Source organism: Falco naumanni, chromosome Z (genome assembly GCF_017639655.2).
Source record: "Falco naumanni isolate bFalNau1 chromosome Z, bFalNau1.pat, whole genome shotgun sequence".
Classification (NCBI taxonomy): domain Eukaryota; kingdom Metazoa; phylum Chordata; class Aves; order Falconiformes; family Falconidae; genus Falco; species Falco naumanni.
In genome coordinates, this window is record NC_054080.1 from 42267459 (window position 1) to 42294789 (window position 27331).

A 27331-nucleotide genomic window follows, 5' to 3' on the forward strand; every position below is an offset into this window, starting at 1 on the left:
TAATTAATAGGGAAATAAATGTAGGCTATGATGATGAAATAGAGCAGTTGTTGGTTGGTTTGTTTTTTTTTTACGTAGGAATCATTGCTCTGCAGCAACTGAGCTTTTCACAACTATCTTTCTGGCCGGTATCAATTACTGGTATTTTCTGAAACAATGGTGATGGCTGCTGATAAACATTTTGAAGCAGTTCTGTCACTGCCAATGTGTTTAAGTCTTCTTCAAATCACTGTTTTCAGACTGCATAGTGCTGTATTTTTTTAACTTTAATTTTTTCTCCTTGGATCCATACTGCGGACAGTGCTGGCCTTAATAAAACATTCACTCTGCATATTATAAAGACAGGTTTTATGGCCAATGAGGTTTTGAGACTTGTCAGTCATTTCTGTTATCTAAATGATCCACGCCCCACCAATCTTCTGGACAGAACTGCCTCACCTGAAGACATCCTCATGAGACAGGGAAAACAATGGGGTTATGTCTCCAGAATTTTTAGCTGCCTGTAAGCAAGAAGGGCAAAATCAGTCAATCAGTGGTTCCAGCTGCAGGCAGTCCTCATTTTCTTCTTCTTGCACAGTTATTCCTAATGAGTATTTTTATTGGTGTTTATTTTAAATATCTTCCTGTCTTACCGACAAAAGATGAATGAGCTGTTTTCTGAGTCTCATTGTGATTTTATGGATCTCAACAAACAATTCAGTGCCCCAAACATTTGAAACCTGGTTTTAGTTAAATTACAACTCTAGACTTTGGCTGGGCTAGGCTGCTAATGAAGGATCCACTTTTCCTTAAAAACTGAAAAATAAGGGGAAAAAAGCTCCTACTTGGGAAATCATGTATCTTCCTAACTAGAAGGATGTGATCCAACATGGCTTTGAACTTGTAAGAAAAAATTCTCTTTCTGAGCTAGACAAAGCCATTGCATGTATTATTTAGAAAAAAAAATTTTAAACCCCCTTGTTCTCGCCCATAGGAAAGCTAACATGGAAGTCTTACACTGCTTTTAAACGGTCTTCAAGGACTGGAAGAAAGGCTTATATCCAAAATTATCTTGTGACATGTGGAAGATCAATTTGGTTAACTCTGAGCTCTTTGTTCATTTAGAAATACTATGTTTTTGTTAAATCACCACATCATTATGGAAATTGATCTCAAAATCGTAACTTCTACCAAAGATTAATAAATTCTTTTGCATTTTTCATAGCCTGCAACTGCTGTTGCAGCAATTTTTATAGTCTGCTTTCACTCTGATCGTGTATCTTCCACTTGCAAAAGCTAACTCGCAGAAACAGCAGGCAGGTCGCCGCCGTGGGCAGCGTTCAGCTGAGCTGATCGCCGTGGAAGACACGCTGCCTAACGCCGAATTTTTATTTTTTTTTTTTACTTCTGAACGAAGAAAACACCCGCTTCACCCATTTGGCTGTCAGAAATAATGTTCAAACGCCCTTCCAGAGTTTTATGCCGCTGGTTTCTGATTTCGCACACGCAGCTCTCCCCACGCGCCGCTTTCCACACGCTCCATCGCCTGTGACCGCGACCGGGACCCGGGCCCTGCGCGGGGCCGCGGGTCGGGAGCTCCGCCCCGGCCGCTGGGGCGGGACGCGCGGGCTGAGGGGCGCGCGGCACCCGCTGCTGCCCGGCGGCTTCACCGCGGGCGGGCCCGAGAGCGCGGCGCTGCCGCCGCCAACCCCGCCGCAGCGTCCGGGCGCCCCTCGCCAGCAGGCGCCGGCGGGGCGGGGCGGGGCGGGGCCGGGGGCGGGGCTGGCCGCGAGCGCCCGGTGTCGGGGCGCGCTCGCTGCCCCTGCGGCTGCCAGGCTTCGCCCGCGCCCGCCCTTCCTGCGCTGCCCGCCCTGCCGGCCGCGCCCCTTGCCGCTGCCACCGCTCTGCCTCGCGGCGGGCGCCGGGGGGCTGCGGGAGGCGCGGCACGGGCCGCCGCCTGCGGTCGCCTTCCTGTTCGGCGAGGCGCGGCGCCGGCGGCACGGCGAGGTGAGGTGAGCGGCTGCGGCCCCCCGCCGTTGCCCGCGGGGCTGGGCCGGGGGCTGGCGCGGCCGGGCCTGCCGGGAGTCCCGTCCCCCTGCACCTCGGTCTCTGCGGCGGCTGAGGTGGCCGGCCGGCGGAGGCGGACCGGGCCGGGCCGGGCGAGGGGTGGGCGGCGCGGCGTCAGAGACCCCGGGCCGCGGCCTGCCCCCTTGGCTGGCGCTGCCCCGCCGGGCTCGCCTCGGCCGGCGGCAGCAGCCCGTGGCCGGCGGCGGGAGGCGGGCGGCGCGGGAGGCGCTGGGCTCGGCGGGGGGCGGGCGGCGAGGCCGGCGCACCCGGCCCGGGCTCCCGGTCCCGTCCCCCGGGAACTTCCCCCTTGCCGCGGGTGGATGCCTGCGGAGGCACTGGGGTGGCTCGTCAGGGCTTAGGTTGCATGCATACCTGACACTAACAGCGGTTTATTGTATTAATTATTATTTTTTTTTAATTCCATCAATCTTCCCTTTTTAGGTCTTCTGCACAGACGTTTCTGCGTGTTGAGCCCACGACAACTCTGAATATTCACAGCAGAGGTAGAAATAATGATGGTTAGAAATCAGAAAGGGTCATAAACAAGGCGGGGTGTGAGATGATCTGCAGGCTCCCCTTCCCGGGAAGGATTGGACCAGATGGTCTTTCGAGGTCCCTTTCCAGCCAAGGCTGTGGCCTGAAACTGTTCACCTTCCTACTTCTGAGCCAGCCCTGCTTCAGCAAGTTCCCTGCTTTCCCTCCCCGTGGCCAGACAGAGCTGTGGAGGTCTTCTTGACTTCTGCTGGGGTGGCTGATGCCTTTTTGTAAGTTCGTGCCTCCAGAGGCCTTCCTGCTTCTGCTTGGAAAAGTGTTTCTTCCCCCACCTCCTCAGAAACTTTGGCTTAACTATTGGGTACACAGTAATAACTGGGTTTATTTCCTGCACTCCAAGAGGTTTACCTTTCTTTGCTTTGTTGTTTTTCCTTGTCAACTTGAAGATGGGAGTAGCTGATCAAGTTTTTAATTAACCTAGCTCTTGGATTGAGTCTTACATCATCTTTTACGTTAACAGCACTTTGCTCCTATAGAGCTATTTGTAATGTTGATTTTTATTTTTTTCTCAGGGGAGGTTCGCATGTTTTACAGCGAAAATATACGTGTTGTGTTACAGGGGTGGGAGGATGGTAGCAGTTTAGTGCAGAAGGGTGAGAGTGCAGTTGCTGAATGTGTTCAGCTGTAAATGCTTCTCTGCTTCCTGTTCTTGTATAAAGTGTAACTTCATAATTTGGGCAAATAGTGACTCAGTGACATCCTGCAGCGTCTGTGTTTGAATTATCTTTTTTTTTTTTTTGGTGTTTGCTACTTTGTACTTTGGGCAACTGGCTCACTTCAGAAGTTTGAAAAGTGTTACTGAATGTTTCAGGAGTTTTTTGTTGGTTTTGTTTTCCTTTCAGCCTGCAGTTTGCGAATTGTTGTGGAAGGTATTTAGAAGGTTTGTGGTCAGCAGGTTTGAGTTCACTGTACAAAGTTTAAATCTCCATTGGAAGAATATTTGTTGACCTCTTTTTGACTTGCAAACTTGAAAAAAACCCACCCCTGAAAAGTGTTGTGGCAGAGGATAAGAAATCTGTGTGCTGTGTTTTGTGACAGTGTATTAGACCCAGTTTCTATCCTGTAGGCAGTCAGTGCACCCCTGAAAGCATGAAGGTTGCTTTTGGCGGTAGCTGGTTCTTGCTATGTGACTGTGAGTGATGGTACTTGTGGGTAACATCCAGCTGTGAGTGAACATCAACAACTGGATTTCTCTTCAAGGATGATCACTACTGTATGTTAACCACATATGAAACAAAAAATGAAAGCTTTTGACTCAATTTTTTCACCTCTCCATTTCCATTTGCCCCCAAACCATCCTGGTTTTTAAATAGGTGCTTTTTGATTCACTTTTTTAATAATTACTTTTTAAAAGTTTTAGTTAGTTGTTTTTAGTAACACACCGTTTCTGGTACCTTTAAGTCAGATTTAGTCAAGTCTGAGTATAACTGACTTGTCAGCGAAAGAGCTTGACTTGCTTGATGAACTGCTTGTTTGGTTAAGCTGATATATTTTTATTCAAGCAGTCAGGCATAGAAATTTGATCGCAGTAGCTCAAAAAACAGGTAATTCTTCCAGAATCTCACTGACAAACTAGAGAGGAATCTGCAAAAGGTGAGGCTAGCACTGTTGTCTTATCTGCTGGAGTCCCTTGATGGGAGGAAGTTACCCCAGCCTGGGCAGAGCAGTCACCTGTTGGCCAGTCTGATTGGGGTGGCATTGTGTGTCCTCTCAGAGCTGTCTGGTAGCCCTCAGGTCCTTGTTGGATTTTTGCCTCTGGTTATCACCCTGCCTTTCTAAAGGGTTTTTCCTCAGTCTCTGTCCTTACTTGGAGGTGCAGAGCTCTGAGTAAGATGCACCTTCACACATGTTGCACATGTTCTTCACATGCTGCTTCAGCTTAGGATGGCTTTATACCATGTGGTGGCTGGGTGGTGGAGGAAGTAGTTGGTAGGCATGTGAGTGGGCCAGGGTATAAGGCACTCCTTTTGCTTCTGCTGTGGCTGTGCACTGCTTTTATCGAATGCTTCATCTGCTCAGCTTGCTCCTGCTCAGCAGGTCTCGCGCAGATACAAAGAGCTGGACCTTGTGAGCAGAGGGACTTGGCTTTCCTTCTGGGAGTCTGAAATGCACAAATTGTTTTGCTCTGGTTTTGCCTCTGTCTTAGTGTTGAGACTTAGTCAGTGCAGCTGTTAATTATCTGTAGTGGAAGACTGCTGGATACCAGCTATCCTACTTCAGCTGAGTACACTAAAAGAAGGAATTGCTCAGACTGATAGTATATTAATAGGGGAAATAAAAATGTGTTCTATGTTAACTTGCTCGAATATCTCAGTCTAAAACATCTTCCTCTCCAGTGAAGCACTGCTTGGTTGGTAAAGCAGAAGGATGAAATGTGCTATTAAGAAGTCAGGAATTTTATGCTCTAGCAAATGTGGAGCATTATGCACATGATACACCACCTCATGTTCACATCTGTCATAAATATTCATGAAACACAGATTCCTTCAAGTTCAGTAAAATCACTTTTTTATCCATAAAATCAGAAACATATTTATTTTCAACTCAAACAGCTGTGACAAAACAGATGTTTCCTGTGAAACAGCATGTAAAAATACATTTCCATGTAAATGTACTTACAGAGCTGATTTGCTTATCGCTTCTCCAAAATGCATATGTGTGTGTGTATCCATGACAGGAAGTTAAAGTTTTTATTTTTAAACTGATGAGAAGGGGAATATCAATATTGCAACTGAGGTAATGTTTTGGATCTGCGCTATTTGGAAGGAAGATCCTTCTGTGTTCTTCATCTCTTTCCTCTTCCTTTTGCCTTTCTTTCTGTTGAGTATAAAAATGCGTTCCCAATTCACATGATTTATTTAAGGGCAAAAAACACTGGATTTTCTATAGAGAGAAATGTATTGAAGTCAAACAAGCTTTGGTGAAATCAATGCTTTCTTGCCTGCCTGCTTTTAATAGCTAAAACAACAGAAGAGTTGGTGAGGCTGCTGGGTTTGTGTACTCATGTACTGGGTTTGCATGGCAAGGTTTTGGTAGCAGGGGTCTACAGGGGTGGCTTCTGTGAGAAGCTGCCAGAAACTTCCCCTGTGTCCAATGGAGCCAGTGCCACCCGGCTGCAAGACAGGCCTGCTGCCAGCTGAGGCCAAGCCAGTTGGCGACAGTGGAAGCACCTCTGTGGTAGCTTATTAAGAAGGGAGAAAGACAAGGGGGGAAAAAAGCAACATGCAACAGCAGAAGAGAGGAGTGAGACTGTGAGAGCAAGAACTCTGCAGACACCAAGATCAGTGAAGTAGGAGGGGGAGGAGTGCTCCAGGCGCTGGAGCAGAGACTTACCTGCAGCGTGAGGTGAAGCCCACGGTGAGGCAGGCTGTGCCCCTGCAGCCCATGGAGGCCCATGGTGGAGCAGATATCCACCTGAAGCTTCTGGAGGACCCTGTGTTGGAGCAGGTGGATGCCCAAAGGAGGCTGTGATCCCATGGGAAGCCTGTGCTGAAGGAGGTTTGCTGGCAGGACCTGTGGACCCATGGAGAGAAGAGCCCAGGCTGGAGCAGGTTTGCTGGAAGGACTTGTGATCCTGTGAGGGACCCATGCTGGAGCAGTCTGTGCCTGAAGGACTGCACCCCGTGGAAGGACTCACACTGGAGCAGTGCGTGAAGAACTGCAGTGTGTGGGAAGGACTCACGTTGGGGAAGTTCATGGAGAGCTGTGTCCCGTGGGAGGGACCCTGTGCTGGAGCAGGGGAAGAGTGTGAGGAGGAAGGAGCGGCAGAGACAATGTGTGATGAACTGTCTGTAACCCCCATTCCCCATCCCACTGCAGGGAGTGATGTTGAGCCTGGGAAGAAGGGTGGGGTAAGGGGAAGGTGGGTTTTTATGTTATTTGAATGGTAATAAACTAATTTTCGCCAAGTCAAATCCATTTTGCCCATAATGGCAATTGCTGAGTGATGTCCCTGCCCTTATCTTGACGCACAAGCTTTGCATTGTGTTTTCTCTCCTCTGTTCAGTTGAGGAAGGGAGTGACAGAACAGTTTTGGTGGGCACTTGACATTCAGCCAGGGTCAGACTGCCACAACTCGGTGGGTGTATTGGCGTTCCTTTAACATGGTTTTGTGCCCATGCTTTAAGCTACACAGTGAACTATTCGTTCTTCCTTTGAACAATATAGTTGCTTTGCACCTGAACCTTTTTTGAGCTTAACAGCTAGTCCCAAATATTTGTACAGTAGTTAAATTCCAGTGCAAGTTGTTACTGCGGGTAATGTGGACTGCTTTCTCTACTTCTGACTGCTAGGAGGAAAATGCAGATTATTTTATTCAGGTAACATTTGGAATGATGCATTATGTCTTCCAGTGCTATGTTTAGTAATTTTTCCATGTTTTCAAGTATAGTGGCTAATATTCTAACATTGAAGAGCAGGATACAAATGGCTTCATGACAGATTGCTATATATATTTTTTGAAATGTAGTATTTTATTCCAGTAAGCAAAAGTAAATGAATTATCTCATTCTTAGCTGATGCAGCAGTGCTGATCATCCCCATTTTCCACCTCTCATTTTTGCTGTTCTGGAGATCTGTGGTTTGTGGTTTTCAGGGAATATATGTAAGGCAAGGTCACTCTGTACTTCTCAGGCTCTGCTTGTAGGATGGCACAGAAGGAGCATAATGTGTGCAAAATGTAGTTGTTTCTGCAATTTTTGGCTTTGTGTTGGAAATTTGTGTGTATCTATGTGTGTGTTTTAGTCTACTGCATTTCTATTTTTCTGCCTGTTTTTCTGCTTTGCAGCTGTGTTGCATCTATCAGTTTGCTCTGTAGCTGAGGTTTTCTTAGGCAAGAAACTTGAGCCTTGGGTGTTGGACCTGTGCAGCTATGCACACTTTTTTTTGGTTTGTTTTCAGTTTGGTTTTGGAGGGTTTTTTGTCTCTGTGTATGTAAATACATGAAGAGAGACCATTTTCAAGAAGCCATTTTTTACTCTTAGGCTCCATATATACCCCATCCCCACATTCACAAACTCTTCAAATGAACATGTAGATTTGAAGCCGTAACCAATCTGGTGAAGTATCATGCACTCCCTGCTGAGAAAAGAGGAGGATGGTTTTATTTTATATTGCCTGTAAAGAGGGTTTTCTGCAGAGGGTGCCGTGTGCACAGTTATGTGTGAGCTGGACATACAGTATAACTGGCATTTCTGGTACCTGCTAACTGCTGACATCACCTTCTTCCTCTGTGATTACAGTGTACGTCCATGTGTAAACCCTTTGAGAGTTGATACCATTTGTTAATTTTTAAATACATCACAACTTGTGAATTGCATCCATAGGAAAAAGGTTGGTTTATTTAAGAGCATGCACCTTGAGAGACTACAATATATTAATAGGGAATGTACCCATTTTGGATTTAGTTAGTGTCTTGTGATGCATCGGTGTTTGCTGTCTGATTTTCTGGGCTCGTTTTTGCTGGTTTTTCTTTGCAGGAGCACAAAAGGGGAAAAAAAGTTGCTCTCTCTCTGTTTACAAGAGAGCACTCTGTTACAAACCGTGCTCAAGATTCCCAGTGGAGTTTGAGGATTCATTGAGTTAGATGCTATTACACTCATTAAGAACAGATTTTACCATGTCATAGGATGAGTATGGCCTATTTCAAACAGCATTGGAACTGCCCTTTGCCTCTGCTTTTCTGCTAAGATAGGCTATTCCACAGAAACAACCCAAGTTCAATAGCAACCAGTAGTACCATTGGTACTGCTCATTCGTCAAAGCAAGGTTGTCTGCTGTTGGGAGCAGAGAAAGCAGCTGAGGATCAAACCAAACATCACATAGTACTGATTTACCATTGAAATCAATGGAGTGTCTGCTATTTTTTTTTTCATTGTTATTATCTTTAATTTGGTACAATCTGATTTATTTAACTTTCTGATTCCAACACTGAAAATAAAATAGGATTATCAGAAGGAATAAGTTGAAATGAGCCAAGTTTAGGAAGTAAAATGCAAATTACTCCTGAAACAGTGAGGCCAAGTGTATTTTTGGACTGAGGGAATTAACAAGAAATCTATCCTATCTGTAGACAATTGTTGTCTCATTAGCTTTTTGGGTGGCACGTATGATAAAAGGATGGCTGGTTTGTTCTGTTTATTGCAGATCTTCATCATATTGTTAGGAATATTCATGATTCCCTCTGAAGTCCTTGTGAAGCTTTATGTACAGGATTGCTGTTCTTTGTCCTTCAGATGAAAATACCTAGACAGTGGGCCTTCCTTGCTAGGTGTAGGTCCCTTCAGCTGACAGCTCTTGTGTTACTGCAATAAAAGTTTCATTGTGTATATAAAATAGCTGTAGCGAAGGATGCAATATAATTTGTCTGTTTTAATTTGCAGGTTTCCACACTGTTGTGGATTTTTGGGTTTGTTTTTTTTTTTTTCCTTGAAATGGTAGGGCTAGGAAACAGCTGTAGAGGGATGAAGTCTCCACCCCTCCTCCTGGCTGCGCTTGTGGCATGCATCATTGTTTTGGGTTTCAATTACTGGATTGCAAGCTCTCGCAGCGTGGATCTGCAGGTAACTTTCCTATTGCTCTGCATGTCTTCTTGTAAATGTGTGGTTAACAGGATGCAAGATGGATGTTTCCCCTGCCTGTGGTAGGCCAGGAGCTTCAGCTTGTTACAGGCATTTTCACAAGTTGTTGCTTACCAGTAGTGGGAGGTGGGGAGAAATGGGAGGAATGCCTTTTTGTACGTGGGTGGGACACAGAACTTGAAGACCTTCATGTATGGTAATTGTTACTTCTGCTCACACAAAGTGTTCAGCCATCTTGTGTTCTTTCAGTTACAGAGGTGGCAAATACCATCCTCTTTTCTTCCTAATTGTACGTTGAGATGGGCACTCCATTTTTAATGTGAATGGGCATGTGCATTTTGCTCATCTCCCTAGATTTTTTTTCTTATATGACCTATAAGAACGTATGCATACTTCCCACCAAGTACAAGGAAGCCTTGCTTGTTCAGAAACAGTGTCTAAAGATCTGTATTGGTGCTTCTTGGAAACCTTTCCTAAAGAGGGCACACAGCTAACGTGGAATAATTACCTTGTCTGTTATTTTTCTAACAGTAACTGTATTTGCTGTGACTGTTGAACTTTGTTTTTAATCCTTTCTGGAGTGTACTCTGAAGTTAGGTATGTGAATAAAGTTTCTAGTTTGTGACAATGTGTGCAGGATGGTTCATTTTTTTTCTTTGCCCTTTTTTTAACAAGCAAACATAAAAACTAATAAACTAGTGATTAAACATGGCTGATGAGAGCTCCATGCGAGTTTTTCCAGTGAATTTGTGTCCTCTTTGTAATTGAGCAAGATGTTAGTACTGAGTTGACAGCTGTAGCAATCAAACTGTTTCACCTCAGAGTGGGCATTGTTCAAACAGGGTATGTGTCTCTGGCCATGTGGTTATGGGTATGCCTTAGCTTTCCTTTGGTGAGGGTATGACGCCCTGTCCTCTGGGACTCTGGTCATCCCTTGTTTTTCCTTAGTCAGTGGCCTCAGGGTGGTGGCTACCAGCAGTACTGCTGAAGCTTTGCTGCATGGCTGTGAGCCAGCTAATAGGGGGGAAAATAAAGCTTACTCTTTATCTCAATAAACTAGAGACACAAGGTCTCTGTACTGTTAACTGATTTAGTATGTCATCATGTACATTTCTCCCAAGATTAGCTTGAAAATAATTTCAGTTCTGCATAGTCATGTGCTCTGAAGTAAAAGCGTAACTGAAGATGCAGACAGAGCTTCTAAAGCGCGCTGTCAACTCATTCGTTGGCAAGACTTTGCAGCTGTTATGACTGAAATGGAGTAAGTGCTTTTCTTTGCTCTTCCAGCTAAGCTACAACTCAGCGCCTCACCCCATCCCTGCCACCTCTCTGTTCGCTCTCTCTCTGTGGCAGAGAAGCAGAGTAGGCGGGCAGTAGTATGTAGCATACTGTGGTGTGTGAATTTTCCTCTGATTGTCACTGCTCTTTGAGCAATCAAGAAAGAATGACAATGTTCTGCTTATAAATGGGGTTTTCTCGTATGTGTCTTTGTGTAACAGCCATATGTCAGTGTTTTATGTTGGGCAGTGTTGTTGTTCCTCTACTCTTTCCCAAGTCTTTCAGGAAAATGTAGTGATTTGAGAGATGAGTTTTCCTTCTGAATTAATTTAAGATCAACACTGGGAAGTGCGGTGATACCAGAATTGCCTGGATTAACTTATAAAAATTATTTGACCTTGTACTTCAGAAGAATTGTAGACTGCAGCCTTTTTTCGTGGGTTATTTTTGTGGGAGTGTTTTTGATTTTCTTCAAGCTCAAGTACTGAGGCAGCTTTGCATTTCCCTTAACTGAAATTTTGATTGTCTCAGACTATGCTGTACTGTTAATTTGTGTAAAACTGGGGTGGGTGTGTCTGTGTGTGGCAGGTATCCCCAGCTGACACTATACTTTGGTGACATTAGCATTGTTAGTTCTGTGAAATTTGGTATTCTTTGAGTATGTTGGGGAAGAGTCTGGCAAGGGGGAAGCATTTCTGTTTGCTTTGACTAATTTGCTCATCCTCAGGGTCGGATCATGGACCTGGAAGGCAAGGTCCGCAGGGCGGCAGCAGAGAGAGGCGCTGTGGAGCTCAAAAAGAATGAATTCCAAGGGGAGCTAGAGAAGCAGCGACAGCAGATAGACAAAATCCAGTCCTTGCACAGCTTTCAGATGGAAAACGCGAACAGAGTCCATCAGGAAGAAAAGGTAGGGCCTTTTCTAGCCAGTTTTCTGCGAGTCTGGTTTACCAAGACACTCTGCAACAGAAAAATATTGCTCATATGTTCTAGCCGATACAGTCAGTATTGGTGTAGCAAAATATTTAATTCAACTATTATTGCATAGTATATAGAAAATGGACATCGAATGCACATTATAGCATTCATTGTATGTTAAATATTAGAAGCTGAAAGTAACAGCACTTGTGAATAAAATCTTTACCCCCTCTATAAATTATTCTTACCAATCTTGGGTTGGCCTCTGGCTTTCTTTCCTGTATGCTGACGTTTTGAAACTGCACCAACAGATATATTCATATTCCCAAATATATTTGTATGTATTTGTAGGCATAAATGGTTGACATTTATTTCTAAATGCGTTACAAATTTTCTGGCACCTTGACCTTCTGTCTCCAAGACCCCATGGTGTTGGGAGACATGATAAGTTTAGACCAGCCTTTTGTGGCAGTGGTTCTGACAGTGCAGCATTGCCAGAGAAGTTGGGGTCCTTTGTGAAGAATGTGACCATACCTACTTAAATAGCAGTGTGTATAATTACTGCTCTGTAGTATCTTCAAAACTGTTTTGTTCTGTATTTTCCTCATGTTGCTTATACCAGTCAGGTATGGCTGTTAGTCAATATCACTTTTCTCTTGGTTACTAGAAGTATTTAGCTGAGAATATTTACTAGTGGCTTATTGTTTCTCCTGTGGGGTCTCTTTCCAGGACTATTCTTTTCAGTGGACTGAACAGATACAACTGATGATGGTAATAGGTGCTCTTCAGGTTAAGGGTTGATCATTAGGTGATGACTTGCGGCTCAGAACTTGTGGTGCATGAATAAAATATCGCCAGAATAATCTTAGAAAGACTTAAATGAAAAATGGAAGGTGCAATTGTTTCATTAATATACACATCAGTGGCATATATTCCTAATTTATTTTGAATCATTTTTATCCAAGGTCTTCAAAGAAATAATTCTTTTTACCTCTTGTCCTGGTTTTGGCCAAAAAGGACTGGTTTAACCCCAGCCAGTAATTAAGTGCCACACAGTAGCTCGATCATTCCCCCCTCCCACAGAGAGGTGGGAAGGAGAATCAAAAAGGATGCGAAACTCAAGGGCTGAGGTAAAAACAGGTTAATAATTGAGGTAGAATAAAACCAAAAAAGCAATAATAGCAACAATAACAGTTACAATGAAAAGGAGGGGGAAGGGGAGAGGGATGAAATCCAAAGGGAAGGGAGAAAAGAAAACTGAGGCACAGTACGATTACTCACCGCCCGCCAACTGATGGCCAGCCAGTCACTGAGCAATGATCAGTACCCCAGCCAGCCCACCCCCCCACCCCCCCAGTTTATATACAGAGCATGATGTCCCGCGCATGGTATGGAATACCCCTTTGGCTAGTTCAGGTCAGCTGTCCTGGCTGTGTGCCCTCCCAGTTTCCTGGGCCCCTCTAGCCTTCTTGTTGGCAAGGCCCAAGAAATGGAAAAGTCCCTGAATAGCCTGCTCCCACACCTAATCCACACACAGCACCGCACTAGCCACCAAGAAGAAAATGAACTCATACTTCAGCTAAAACCAGGACACCTCTTTTCATAGAACCGTAGAATCATTTAGGTTGAAAAAGACCTTGATCATCAAGTGCTACTATTAGCCCAGGATCATGAAATTTTCCACTAAACCATGTGGCTAAACACTGCATGTATGAATTTTTCAGACACCTCCAGGGAGGATGATTCTATCACCTCCCTGGGCAGCTTGTTCCAACAGTTCACCACCCCTTCATTGAAGAAATCTTCCCTAATATCCAATCTAGACCTCCCCTGGTGCAACTGGAGGCCATTTCATCTTGTCCTGTTGGTTGTGATCTGGGAGAAGAGACCTGCCCCCATCTGCCTACAACCTCCTTCCAGGTAGTTGTAGGGAGCAATAAGGTCCCCCCCGAGTGTCCTCTAGGCAAAACAACCCCCGTTCCCTCAGCTGCCCCTCATAAGACTTGTGCTCCAGGTCCTTCAGCAGCTCCATTGCCCTTCTCTGGATGCACCCAGCACCTCAGCGTTCCTCTTGAACTGAGGGGCCCAAAACTGAACACAGTATTCAAGGTGCAGCTTCACCAGCACCGAGTACAGGGGGTCAATGCTATTGCTTGTCCTGCTGGCCACGTTATTTTGAACACAAGCCAGGATGCTGTTGGCCTTCTTGACCGCCTGGGTCCACTGGTGGCTCATGTTCAGCCAGCACCCCCGGATCCAGGAGAATGCTGTGGGAAACAGTGTCAAAGGCTTGTCCTGCCTTCCATAAACCCGTGCTGGCTGGGCCTGATCCCCTGCTCGTCCTGTACATGCCACATGATGGCTTTGAGGGTGATCTCCTGCACAACCTTCCCTGGCACTGAGGTCAGGCTGACAGGCTTGTAGTTCCCTGGATCCTCCTTCCTGCCCTTCTTGTATGTGGGTGTCACGCCGGCTAATCTCCAGTCAGCTGGGGCCTCTCCAGTTAGCCCGGACTGGTGATAAATGATGGAGAGTAGGTTGGTGAGCTGTTGTGCCAGCTCCCGCGGTACCCTCGGGTGGATCCCAGCCAGCTCCATAGACTTGTGCGTGTCCAGGTGCTGCAGCAGGTCACTGACCGTTTCCTCGTGGACTGTGGGGACCGTGTTCTGCTCCTTGTCCGCATCTTCCAGCTCAGGAGGCTGCGTAACCTGAGGGTACTGGCCTCGCTATTGAAGACTGAGGCAAAGCAGGCGTTAAGTACCTCAGCCTTTTCCTCGTCCTTTGTGGCCATGTTCCCTGCACATCCAGTAAGGGGTGGACATTATCCTTGGCCCCCCTTTCGTTTCTAATGTATTTGTAACATTTTTTGTTATTGTTTACAGCAGTGGGCAGCGTGAGTTCTGGCTGGGCTTTCGCCTTTCTCATCTTCTCCCTGCATAACCTCGCGTCATCCTCACAGCCCTCCTGAGCTGGCTGTCCCTGCTCCAGAGGTGGTGAACTCTCCTTTTTCCCCTGAGTTCCAGCCAAAGCTCTCTGTTCAGCCAGGCTGGTCTTCTATCCCACCAGCCTGTCTTCTGGCACGTGGGGACCGCCTGCCTCTGCACCTTTAAGATATCGTTGTTGAAGACTGTCCAGCCTTCCTGGACCCCTTGGCCCTTCAGGGCTGCCTCCCGAGGGACTGTCAGCCAGGCTCCTCAACAGGCTTTTGGGGCCAATCTAATATAGCTGTTTCTTCCTCTTAAGTGCTTTTCACTCCGTCGTCCTAAAATGCAGTTGTTCAGTGATGGGATAGTCTGTGAAGCTTGCTGTTGAAACCTCAGGAGCTGATGCTGTAGGAAGCATTTGATAAAAGTGATGCCATGAACTAATTTCCCATCTTCTGCTTTTTTTGTACTGGGAAGAGCATGTCTCAGGAGCCTGAAGTGGTAGGACAAGTATGTATGTGCCTGTGCTCCACTTCATGGCAAATACAAAATTTGCTCTTCTTGCGATGCATGAGTAAATACCCTGCACAAATAGATGTTGTTTTCTAACTGTGTGATTTCAGAGTAGGGAGAGTTGTTTTACTAGGAATCTGTGTGTATTTGTGAAAAGATGCCATCAGCCCAGTTGGCATAGATTCATCCACTCTTAAGTTAGGAATGCCCCTGGTATGGTGGTAGGGAAGAGAGGGAAAACTTAGTTCTCCTTACGAAGGATCTTGATCTGAAGAAGCTGTCCAGGATCAAAGGTTATTCCACAGAGAGATGTGGAATGTAAGAAAAGACTGTTCCTGAGTGATTTTCTTCGTGTGTGTATGTATATCCATGTGTGTGTGTTGTATATTCACATGTGTATACATACTTGTATACCTACACACACAGGCACACATTTATCCTTGTTTTTTGGCCTCACAGATTCTAGTGGAATCGAGGATTCCTGAGAGGCAAGTAATGCATTCACCCTTTCTGGTTATGGGAAACTTGGTCCTTGAACTGAACTTTACTTACTCCACAGGGATTAGCACCGAGTATTTACCTAGTCACAAAGGATGAATGCGAATTTGAATCTCTGAGCTTCTCAGCTTGCTTCAGAATGAATACAAACTGTCTGGCTAACTAGACAGATCTCTGAGTGGGAAATGGGATCTTGTTTAGTTGTTGTTACTGTTTATAAAGAAAAATGAAAATGCTTTCAGGTGATGTGTAGGATTGAATGGTCCATCTCAAAAAACCCTTTTTCAGGGAGAAATGATGGTTCTTCTGGTTATAGAAAAAATCTGTACAGGAAAAAACTTTCACAATCTGGACTCCTTACCAAAAGCAGCTCTCAAATGACATTCAGGACTTACCTTAATTGTAGTTCGTATGTGTTCACTGTGTTTTACTTCTCTGTTGATAAAATACAGAATAATTATGTTACTGATTTAGTTTCATACCAAACAGTACACCAGTAAAATACTTGCCACGTTGAAGTCCATTGTCAGTGGCAGTGTGGTAACCACTTTGAGTTAAATCTGCCACCTTTTCTGATGGAACTGTCACTGTGCTGCTTAAAAGGACTAGGGCATGGAAGTTGGGAGGTGGTCAGAGCCTGACATACCCTGTGGGTTCACCATTCACTAAGGCAATGTAATCCTGGAAAACTGTTGTAATTATGACATAATTACCCGCTTAGGTGTGAGTATGTGTAAATCACTTCTGTGATCAGTCTTCTTTTAAAAAATCTGCTTGACTTTTTAAGGATTAATGTAAATTTAGAAAATATGTTCTGGAAATCCATACAGAAATAAACTGAAGAGATGAAGAAAGCTTACATGAACAGATAAGGAATCAGAAATGTAAAAGGGCTGTTTCTAATCCATAAGCAATTTTCTAAAGAACAATACTTTGTATGGTTGTTATTCAGAACTCATAGCTTTTGGGATATGTGCAGCAACAAGAGTTTTTTTGAAGAGGAGAACAGTATGTGTAATGTCTCTTATTTGTAACTGCCAAAATGTGCTTTTGCACTTCATAATTTTCTTTGGATTTCTGTAATTCTTCTGAGCCCACATTTTTTTACTGAGCAGGGACCCAAGCTTTGTATATTACATGTGAAGCATGTCACTGTCCTGTTGTTCAGTGTCTTTTAATACTGGCCACAGCTGCTCTCAGATCCCCTCCTTCTGGGAAAATTTGAATTCCCAGCACAGCCTTCTGAGACAGAGTACCTATTGGTATGCAGAGAGTCAGCTCTGCTCAAAAAAAATGACAGTGGACTGGGGTGGGGTGAGGGGAGAAGAAAGCCTGCTGTGAGAGGGAGAAGGTGCCTACGTGTGTTTTGTTTCTGTTTTTTAAACCAGTGTTGCATTTTATAGTTTTGAAAAAGCTTTAATGAAAAGCAAGCACTGCCTCATGCACCACTCTACTTGCTATAGCGTGGTGTTGCTAAATTAGCAAGAGAAATCAGTCTGCTTATTCATGACTGGTACAGCAGAGGTTTGGAAGACTACCTCTGTTTAAAACGTATTTCCACATGGTGGAGAAAACAAAAAGGATGGTCTGGTACTAGCTGAAGTTGTAGGCACCCTAACAGTGGAAATTTAGAGTGTGTATAGCTTAAGAGTTATCTACTGGAACATTTCTACCTCTTCATACCAAAATGAATGGACAATAACAAAAGCAGAGGGTACATTATATGTACCTTTACAGGTTTTATGTTAAGAGTCTTACATCATAGGTTTCTGCTTTGTTTACACTGACCGCTATTTGGGTTTTTCATTAACTATAACAGTGTTGTGAAGGTCCCCTAGCTGCACAGATCCTGTTACAAGTGCTTGGTTGGTGGTGTTTATAATATTAATGGTAACACAGGTCCTTTGCAATTAAAATATTGTTTTCTCTTCTGCTCCTTTCAGGCAGTGCTCATGAGTAACATCACAGTAAATGACCGACTGATCCAGAGTCTACGAGGTATGTTGAGTACCTCTCTGCATCTCACTCATGCTGGTTTTTATCCCCCTGTTTTTAAGACTTGCATTTTTCTGGTGTCTTCTGAGAAAGCTGCCTTTCTTCAAGTCATGGGGATGCTGCAGGAGCTGTGGTGGCTTAGATCCTGCAGCTGGCCCAGTCCAGTGAAGTGTCTGGCTAATCTGCCTCAACAGTAGAAGGATTTGCTCCTGTAGCACTTAATGTAGGACTCTTGACCCTTATGATGCAAAATAATATGGAATAAACCTAGCTTCTCTATGTATTGTGAATAGATTTATTCTTCATTCTACCTTTTGCAGCATATTCTTGCAATTCCTCCCTGAGGTGTTTGGGCCATGCGCTTAAGCTCTGGAGGAATTAAAGAACTCCTGTATTAAATAAGAAATATCTAACTAATTTCTGTTCATGCTGGTGCTTCAGAATTGTTGTTAGCAATTTATTCCTCAGGAAGTCCGAGTAATGGATCCTAAGTTCTATTAACAGGTCAGTATGCTGTGGTGCCTTCCTCTGGTGCCTTCACACACAGCTTTCTATCAGGAAGAAAACAAAATCATAGATGCCTCTGTTTTGGGGGAACATAACTGTAAATTGCATATTATTCAGGGAAGTATTGCAAACTTGTCTTCCGATGGCTAATAAACATGAATACCATTTCATGCTATGTTCTGATTAGTATTTAATAGACCTAAAGATTTTCTGGGCTGAAACCTAGCAGAGCAAGGGTTTGCAAACAAGTTAGCATATTCCTTATGAAGAGAAGTAGGTAAAAAAAGCTGTTACACTGTTTTTGTTAATATGTTAGGCTGAAAAGCTATTCTCACCCAATCCTGTGCATCTTTGATGAATAAATTCAACAATTTCCTATGCATTTGTATACAAAATGTAGTAAGCATGACAGATAGATGGAATTAGCATGCTTACCATGATCTGTCATTTGATACTTCTACTGTAATATATGTAGGTATATATATGTGTGTGTATTTTAATATACATTTTAATCCTGTTCTGGTCAGAACACTTGAAAGAATTGCAGACGGAATATGGAAGGCTACAGCTGGATGTTTACTGGTTTCAGAAGAACCAGACTAACCTTCAGAGGAAGTTCTCGTATGACCTGTAAGTATGTTCTTTCTAAAAGGTGGCTGCTGGAGCTGTAGGTGACTTGGTTGTAACCCAGAGGATTCTGGTGATAGCTGTCGCACTGTTAGTAAATGTACGTTTTTAAGGAGAAAGTAACACCTGACACATGTAAAATTACAGTTGATCTTGGAGAAGAGCATAGACCTTGTAATGCTTGGCATTTCAGAATCCACAGATTTCTCCCGCAGTCTTGATGTTCCTTCCATTGCAGGAGGAGAAAGGTAGCAATATTCTCATCTGAGAGTTGGAGGGGGGGGAAATTGAAACACAAAGAGGCTAAACTCTGAAGAAGTTTAAGAACTAAGATATGGGAATACCCTCACTGACCTGCCAGAGGTCTCAAAAAGTTTATGGTACAAGTTGTGGTCAGAGCCATGTGTTCTGCATTACAGTTCATAACTAGTCATGGTTTTTGTTGAAATTTCCCACTGAATTATGAGGCATGGGTAACTGAACACAAGTGCTTGTCAGTACCCTTACACTAAATACACATTTCTGGTATTCCTAGGAATTTATCCTGGATTCTTTCTAGTCAGTAATGTTCTTGTTCCCTCTACCAGTCTTCACATGCTTTTGTATCTTCCCTCTAGTATGTGGCTACGGAAAACCAACAGAATTTGCTGTTTGCATATTCTCGTAATGATTTTCCATCAAGAATATAATTGCTGAAGTGATGAGTATTTTTTCAGCAGCCACTGTTTAGCCAGATTTTGTAGGAATTACAAGTAAAAGTTCAACACAACAATCAAAGAACTTGGATTATGCAGGCCAGACTTGAAATACGTTTTTTCTTTATTTTCCCTCTAAGAATTAAGGATTAGTATTAGTGTTTTGGGTGGGTTTTTTACTTTTTCTTTCTTACAGATTACCAATTGGCTTTATACTTCTTTTTTTTTTAGAACACTATTACTCATTTAATAATGGTGACCCAGATAGATTGTGTTAGTGGTGTTCTAATAACTTAGGACTTCTAACAGGAAAAGTAGAAGGAAGTTGGAGAGTTAAGTTTTTACCAACCTTTTATTAAGACATACTGCACTTACATGTCCACTAAGATACATTTTCCTTCTTACGTTTGTTGTGTACCATGGTTGTTAAGTGGCATGTCTTTGCTGTTTAGTTAAATGACAAGGCTGGGACTCATTAATAGTTCTTTGCAAGTTAAGAGTACCTGTTTGCCAGCATCTTCTTTGTAAGGCTGAGATTGGCAAGAATAAATAGATCTGTAGCTGTATGTATGTGCTGTACGGTCCTGCTCTACATGAGAAGTACATCGTTGAAGCACTGGATTGGTCCATGTGTGTGGGCAACTGATAGAAGGCAAACGTAGTGAGTCTAGCTTCTGAAAACTAAGGTTTATTGCCCATGTCTGGTTAAATGTTTTAAAGTACAGCTCCATCAAAGAAATCACTAACAGAGCATCTCTGCTCATGGGAGTATACTGTGAAGAGTCCCTCTTTGTTTATCAGAAGAGGAGAAGATCAGATTTGGAGGGCACAGCTCCAGGGTCAAGGCTTGGCTCAAGGTGAAGAGCTGAACAAGTTACAGTGGTGAAGATGGGTTTTCTTGTGTCTGGGTAGATGTAGAAACAGGCATGATAATTCCGCTGTGTGCTAGCTGAACAGGGACTTGCCTAGCTGGTCTGCCTCCAGCTGGTCCTGAGGTAGATGCTGCACTCTTTCCTGCAGTCTCTCCATGGGAGTCCATAAAAGCAGTTCTCTCAGTCAAGGACCTATACTTTCTTCAGTAGCTTTGCTATATAACACATAAGTGTTCATTTTCTATTTCTGGATTTTTTTTGTAGCTATGCAAGTGAGGAAAACAAACTTGGCACTCAAATTTTCATGGAATGATTTATAGCTTGGACACCGTGTAGCATGCCCACGATTCTAGCAGGAACATATATAAATGTATCTTTTAAATGTTGCTTGTTGTGTACCTTTGGGGTGGGTGTGTTGGAACATTAATACCTCACTGTTGCAGTAAGTTACATTTGAGTTGTGGTCTGGTAGTTGTAGAAACAAACATCGGATTGTACTTGGTTACATACAGTCCTCTCTGCTATTACTAAACACTTACTTAATACTGTCATTTTAAATGCTTACAAACAACCTTTCCCCAGTATGATGATGGGCCTAGAAAAACAAGTATTATTAGAAAGACTCAAAGTGTTATTTTTAATCTGTCTTCCTTTGCTCAATATTAGGAGTAAACCAACATCTTCCCACTCTGTTCATCTTTAGTAAGCCTTTGCAGGAGGCGGCGTTAGACTTGCCTTTGTGCTGTGCCAGTGTTTCTCCCTTTGACGTGGATGGTTTTGCACCTTACGTATCAAGTAAACTTTGCCCAGTGGAAAACGGAGAGAGAGTATTATTATATAATTGAAAATGTTAGAAAAATATGACAGAAGTCAAATGCTTTTTTTTTTAACTGCAAGTGGAGTACATAAGTAACTTTGTTACTTAGAAGGCACAAAAATAACTATTTTTCTCATGCCCAAGTCTTAGTTTCGTCTTAGCATTTTATTCTTTTTTTTTTGAACAAGCTTAGCGTTTTCCATACAGAAGTCAGGAGAATTATGTGAGCTTACTTATGGTATTGTGTGCAAAAGGAGTGCACGTTCCGTAGCAATCCACTTAGCAAAATACCTCTGGTGCACACTGTGCCTAGTATTGTCTGCTCACATTAGAGCTTGGTCAGCAAAGACTGACTGTTGTGTCCTGCATCACCCAGAGAGAAATGGAAGACTCTAGACTGATCTTTTGAAGATATTTCAACATTAAGATGCATTTTGATTCCTAGGAGCTTTGTTTGTTACATAGCTGCTACTTTGGAAAATTTGCTACATGTAAAAAGGTCTGATAATTGGTTAATTTGCTATTTGCAGCCTTGGCAAGTGTAAGAGGGTGAGTGCACAAGTAATCTTTTTTGGCAGAGATGAAAGGAGCTGATGAGATATGCCGATGAGAGGAAAAAGGTGCCTGTTTCTCACCGTGGGGTTGAGGGCAACAGATCCAGCAGCCTGGGAGGGGAGAGGCTGCACATGCATTCTTGTGCATGCAGAGCACGCCTGTATGTAGCCAGGTGTGCGAGTTGACATGGAACCATGCAGCACTCACACAAGCACGAACACCAGTAGCTTCATCCAGGTTTCCTGAGGGTGGGGCGTTGCTACTGAAAAACGTGCTTGTGTACATAGGTACCGGCTGGCACTGGTCCCTGCACCGCCTCTGTGCAGCCCTCCCACCCCCATCTGACTCCACTTGCTGCACTCACCCTCCCGTACACACACACACACACAGTGAACAGAGTTCCTCACACAGGAAAGAGCTAAAAAGGCATTTAATAAGAAATGGGACAGGCTGTGCTGATAGGTTGCAGGGCAAGGCCAGAGAAGCACACCGACCAGCAATGTGTTTACATGCAACTGACTTCCTCAACGCTTGTTCCTGTGGGAGATCTATCCCTTTCCCTGCCTTTGGTCCCATAATAAGTCTTGTGCGATCCTGACATCATCTATCCCTGCATCCCATAATGTGTCCCGCACCCTGGACAGGAAACACCTTGGTGCTGTTGACTCATGTTGATGTATTTCACCCCTGAACATGAGGGCTGAGGCTGACATGAGACAGCCCAGGGGCTATGGGGTGGTCTGGACACAGGGTCTCCCTTCTTCTGAGTCCATAATTTAGGCTCCCCGCTGCCCTTGTGCCTCTGTGCTCATGGAGGTGGGCCTTGGATGGGCTGACAGCCCCTGTGATGGGCCTGGGAGAAGCTGCGCGGAGTATTACTTGGGCTTCCTTTGTGTGCACAAGTGAGCTGTGTATCACAGGAACTAACTCTATTTTGGAAAACACACCACAGAGACTGAATTTAAGAGCACTGGTTTGGTTGTCCGAAAAGCAGATTCGTGGCCTGGCGTGCTGTAAGACAGTTTTCACACACGCAGGGAGACATTGTTTATTTATTTCAGCTTTGCACAGTCCTGGGTCCTGGGTGGTTTCCCACAAATCAAGCAGACCAAACAGGGCTTCCCGTGATAATTTCATGTACTAATACTATTAAGTTAGTAAGTTTCCAAGTCCATCCTCTTTACACTGATGAGTTAGTAATTTGCATAACCTTATAATATGGTTACACAACCATTTCTACTATCATGCACGCTCAGGGGAGGGGTCTTCACCTGGGTCTTTTTGACCTAGGGGTGTGATTTTTAGTATTACAGTGAGGATAGTTCAGTTAAGGATACATGGACCTTAAGTCTTATGGCCAACTTAGCAATGCTCGTGAAACATCCTCAAAGTACCCTGATTAAATGTCTCTTCAAGGACTAACTGTTCCAGAGTGTCCTTGCTCAAAAAATGGCTGTGTACTTTCCTGATGGCAGCCTAAACTTGTAACATACACGAAGTACATCTTGCACAAAGCAGCCAGGCCATTCTGAATCTATGAGTTACCCCTCAACAGTTTTGCACTTTGAAGTATGTCAGGAGATGGGACGAGGTAGAGAAAACTAGTGCTGTTCTTGTGCTTCAGAAGTTGTATGCATGAGTATTCAAATCCCCACAAATCCCTTTTACAAGAAGGGAATTTCTTCACGGATAATAAATTAAAAATGATGAAGGTTTGCCACAGATGTTAAGTGAACTTTATTTTCGTGTGCGGTGTGGGATAAGAGCATTTGCGAAAAGTTGCTCTGTCTCCAGCTTCAGGTTGTCTGTGTACTGCATCTTTCTCAAGTTAGCAAATTGAGGTGCAGGCAATTCTGATGCCCTTTTATTTCCTAGAAATTAGTGAACAAGTGTATAACTGAAGCCTATGTTGTCTCTGATGTTCATTGACGTAGGAAACACTGCTTATTTTGATGACTCTTCCATGTATTAGCATTAGCAATATCAGGCTTTAGAATAATGTCTAGTTAAGAAGAGATTGTAATAATGGTAACTAATTTGTCAGTTCATAAAGATCATTAATTTGACAGTTCATGGCATATCCAGCCACTGTTCTTCCTTTCTGGGTGCGAACTACAGAAGAAATCTTTTGCTTTTAAGAATTGGGGCTGGAGGAGGATGAAGGTGCAATAAAAATGAGTGACTTGCTGTTACAGAAGGCACACGCCCTGAGAATTCCTCTGGATTAGGTAGTAGTTTATTTGCAGCTTGAGAAACTGGAACATGCCTGTCTGAACCAGCTGCTATACTAGGGCAGATCAACATTCTGCCAGAGCTAGGCTGAGAAGAAAACCATCTCCCTTCTGTCTTAGTGAGGGGGAGGTAAAACTTGCAGTATGTTGACCGTGTTGTTGTGCAAAGACTGCTGAGAGAGGTTTTGCATGCAGAAAGATGTGTTTGCAGGGTCTGTAGCTGATGGTATACATTGAACTCAAAAGTTACCTTAGAGTGGGAAAAAACGAAGGAGAGAGAAAGGAAAAAAGGGTTTAAAAACCCCAACAAACTGCTTTGCTGCTGGGGCCAGCAGGGAAGAGGAACAGTGTGGTCCCCAGCCAAGCCTCTTCTTCGGGCACATTCTCCAGTGCAGCAGGTGCTGACAACGATGGGGATTTTTCACTACATTTTCCTCTAGCGTGAGGCACTTCCCATCAGGATCCGTACAATCCTACTATCGCTTGCTGCTGTTCACAGTGGGATCAAAGCATACTTGGGGGTACTGTGATGACTGGTTTCTAAGCCTTCTACATGTGTGTTATGGGGTAATGTTTGTCTGCTTTGTTATTCACTAGGTCTTGTTCTTCCTCTAATATAAAGTGAAAGTTACAAAACAGGTTATGAAGAGAGCGGGGGAGGAAGGGTGATCTTGCCCTGGTGGCAGTCACTTCCCCTGAGTGAGAAACCCAGCTGTACAACACCCCTGGGGTTTGCACGGGATCCTCAGCACAGCCACAAAAGGGGAAAACACTGCCCTGGAAGTTTCAGGAAAAATGCTGCCACAGGAGCCTGGGGCCTACCTAGAGGGTATGGAGCTGTATGGGAGAGGCAAGCTACAGAACTGCAAAGTCCTCTGGTGTCGTGAAGGTTATAAGGCACTAATGGCACTGTGTAACTATTAAAAGTATATAAAAGATACACAGTACTTGCATTTTTAGGAAATACTCCTTTTGGAACTTATAATAGCTGTTGATGAACTCAATTTTTGTAACATGTTTTGTTATGTCTTGCAGCACAACTCTTTGGTGAAACACTGAGAAAGGGTGTTCAGTTTGCTCGCAGTACCTTATGCTTTTTTTTTGTTTCTTTCAGCTATGCTGTTTCCTCTCCCTAGCTAAAATCCAAATATGCATTTCTGTTATCATACAGAAATGCTACAAGGACCAAAATTGATTTTTACTGAACTGAAATTGGCTGGTTAGCAGAAGACAAGAAAATTAATGTAGTTTGTTGAGCTGGTCTAACAAAAGCAGTTTAAATTAATTTCTTCCAGTAGAACCTGGACTGCCTGCACCATGAGTTTTTCCTTAGGATTTAGGTTAATATCCCATTTTTTCCTACTGATTTCTGAAATGTAAGCACAGAACTAAGGAAATAATAAAATGGGAAAAAAAAGAAGTAATGATTTTACAAAAGAACATTTTAGAAGAGTGTGGACAAAAGTTAAGAACTGCTTTTTTGTTCATGTTTTCTCCAGGTCACAGTGCATCAACCAGATGAAAGAATTAAAAGAACAATGTGAAGAAAGGATAGATGAGCTAACAAAAAAGGGCAGTGATGTACCACAAATCAGAGAAAACAAAGACTTCTCAGAAGATTCAAAAAAAAATAGCCAGGTATGGTTTCGTAAAAATCTTTTTCTTTGTAGTTCTTAAGCGGTTTTTCACCTTTCTGCTGTCTCCAGCTAACATTAGCCCATGTCATTAAGTTTTGGACAGCTTTCCTTCACATTCATTGAATGTTTCTGGCCTATGGGAAATAGACTGATTCCAAGGACAGAACAGGCAGAGGTCCTGCAAGAGACTCCACTATGTCTTTGAGACGGGCAGAATTTCAGAGGTGATACGGGGTATGGTGTCGAGTCCATTACAGAATATTTAGCCTGCTGAGCTTTGGTTCACAGCTCCTTTTGACTTTGTTAAATGACTTAGTTGCTTTGTGTGTTGTAGATGTGTGTTGAAGATGAGGATACGTTGTGAATCACTTCAGAGTAGCAGCAAGCCGTGAATATATTTTAGCCCAAGGGCCTTTGAGGTCCATCAGCTATAAATTTTCACAGAAACCCTAATGTCAGCCTTTTACTGTGGGCATAAGGGAAGGATCAGATGTCTTAGCTGTTTGCTTTTGGATATTTTGAGTCAAAGAACCACAAAAGGCATTGATGTATGTGACATGAGAAGGCTCTCTAGGCTAGGGCTGGCTTGCCACATAGGGTGGCTGTGTGCCAGTTGACTCTTCCTGGGGAGTCAGAGTGCGGGAGGAAATCCTGAGAAAAGGCAATTTCAGATCATCCTGTTGTCTTGGCATGTGAATTATTGATGCTTCTCCAGCGAAGCAGGATTTGGTCAGCGATAGCACTTGATCGGTTAAGCTTGACACAGATGTCCCTGGGAACACACAGTGAAGCTCCTGGGTGAGAGGGCCACTAATTTATTTCTAGGTACCGAAGAATCCCTTTCTTCAGGACTACAAGGACCATTGCAGTCATGCTTTCCCCCCATACTGGGTGGCCAACTCTCATTGCAAAGGCAGTGAGGGTTTGGTGGTATATGCCTTTTTCTCTTTGGTTAGGAAAAGGCTGTTAGAAGAAACAATTTGATGACTTCAGAAGTGAAAGGGGTAAAGCAACGAATGTTTTGCAAATAGCTGGAAATGGGTGGGTGAAAATGGCTGAAACATCTGCCCAGAGACCCCAAGGTGTGCAGGTAATGATTCCAGTCTGCATCCAGTCCTTTATGTAAAATGGTGGGAGAGAGAACTCCTGAAGTTTGTGACCTTTTATCCTGGGAACCTGCATTGTATGACAGCTGCAAGATTGATCAAGGCATTAGAGACAGGAAATGCTAGCCAATTGTCCCTTTAAAAAAATGAAAGCTGTTGTTTGTCAGTAATTTTTATCAACAGTATCACATAAGTAAATAAAAAGTAATACTAGTAAAATATAGTAATAAGTAAATAAAAAGCCCACCATTTGGAGATGTCAAGATGTGTAATACTATTTGGAAAGTTGATGTGGGGAAGACCATATTAGAGAGGTGGTCAACTTAATTTCTAATGTGGCTTTGCAGCAGATATCTGGGGTTTTGGGGTTTTGTTTGGTGGTTTGGGTTGGGGTTTTTTTACCATTTCCAGTTTGGAAGGGAAATTATCCCAAAAGGGATCTGAGGAGTTTGGCTGAAGACCCTCTGCAGGACAGTTTTGGTCTCCTGCAACAAATCCCATAGCTGGAGGCAATCTTTCCTCAAAGCAGGTAATAGGTTAGGCAAGGCTAAATAAATTCTGTCTGCTTGCGTTCCCTAGTATCTGTGACAGTATTTTTACATTAAACTGTAACCTTCTTTACCAAAGGATTGCAACTATTTGCTTGTACAACTTGTACAAAAGCCGAGTTATCCTTAGTGCAAGGTGATCCTGACAAAATCTATGTACATTTTCAGCCTGTGTTTTTAGCCGAAATAATTCCTTTTTGTAAGATGTACATGTTTATGTAAAGGAAAGGTCAGTGTTTAAATAAAACAGAGAAAGAAAAGGGTCTGTTGGTTAGTTAATAAATATACAGCTTTTCTTACAGCTCTGTATTTTAAGGAATGATATATTCTCAGTTGAGGAATATACAACATATTCCAATGATCATTTTTTCATCCAACCACTTCAGCTTCCAAAAGTTTCAGCATACACCCTTTTAATTTATTTGACACTGTCATTA

The 27331-nt window shown here is 43.5% G+C and overlaps 1 protein-coding gene across 6 annotated transcripts in view; it reads left to right on the forward strand.

The window, feature by feature from the left end:
* The first annotated feature begins 1823 nt into the window (after positions 1 to 1823).
* Positions 1824 to 27331, forward strand: part of GOLM1 (golgi membrane protein 1) — a 33886-nt gene continuing 8378 nt past the window's right edge. Inside the window, exons 1-7 of one of the 6 annotated variants that reach the window (XM_040580870.1) lie at positions 1824 to 1991; positions 2488 to 2549; positions 8979 to 9158; positions 11182 to 11361; positions 17248 to 17302; positions 18334 to 18436; positions 25103 to 25241. In XM_040580870.1, the coding sequence (XP_040436804.1) occupies positions 9030 to 9158; positions 11182 to 11361; positions 17248 to 17302; positions 18334 to 18436; positions 25103 to 25241 (606 nt within the window). In that variant the 5' untranslated portion in view covers positions 1824 to 1991; positions 2488 to 2549; positions 8979 to 9029. The other 5 variants (XM_040580873.1, XM_040580871.1, XM_040580874.1 and 2 more) reach the window with 5 other exon arrangements.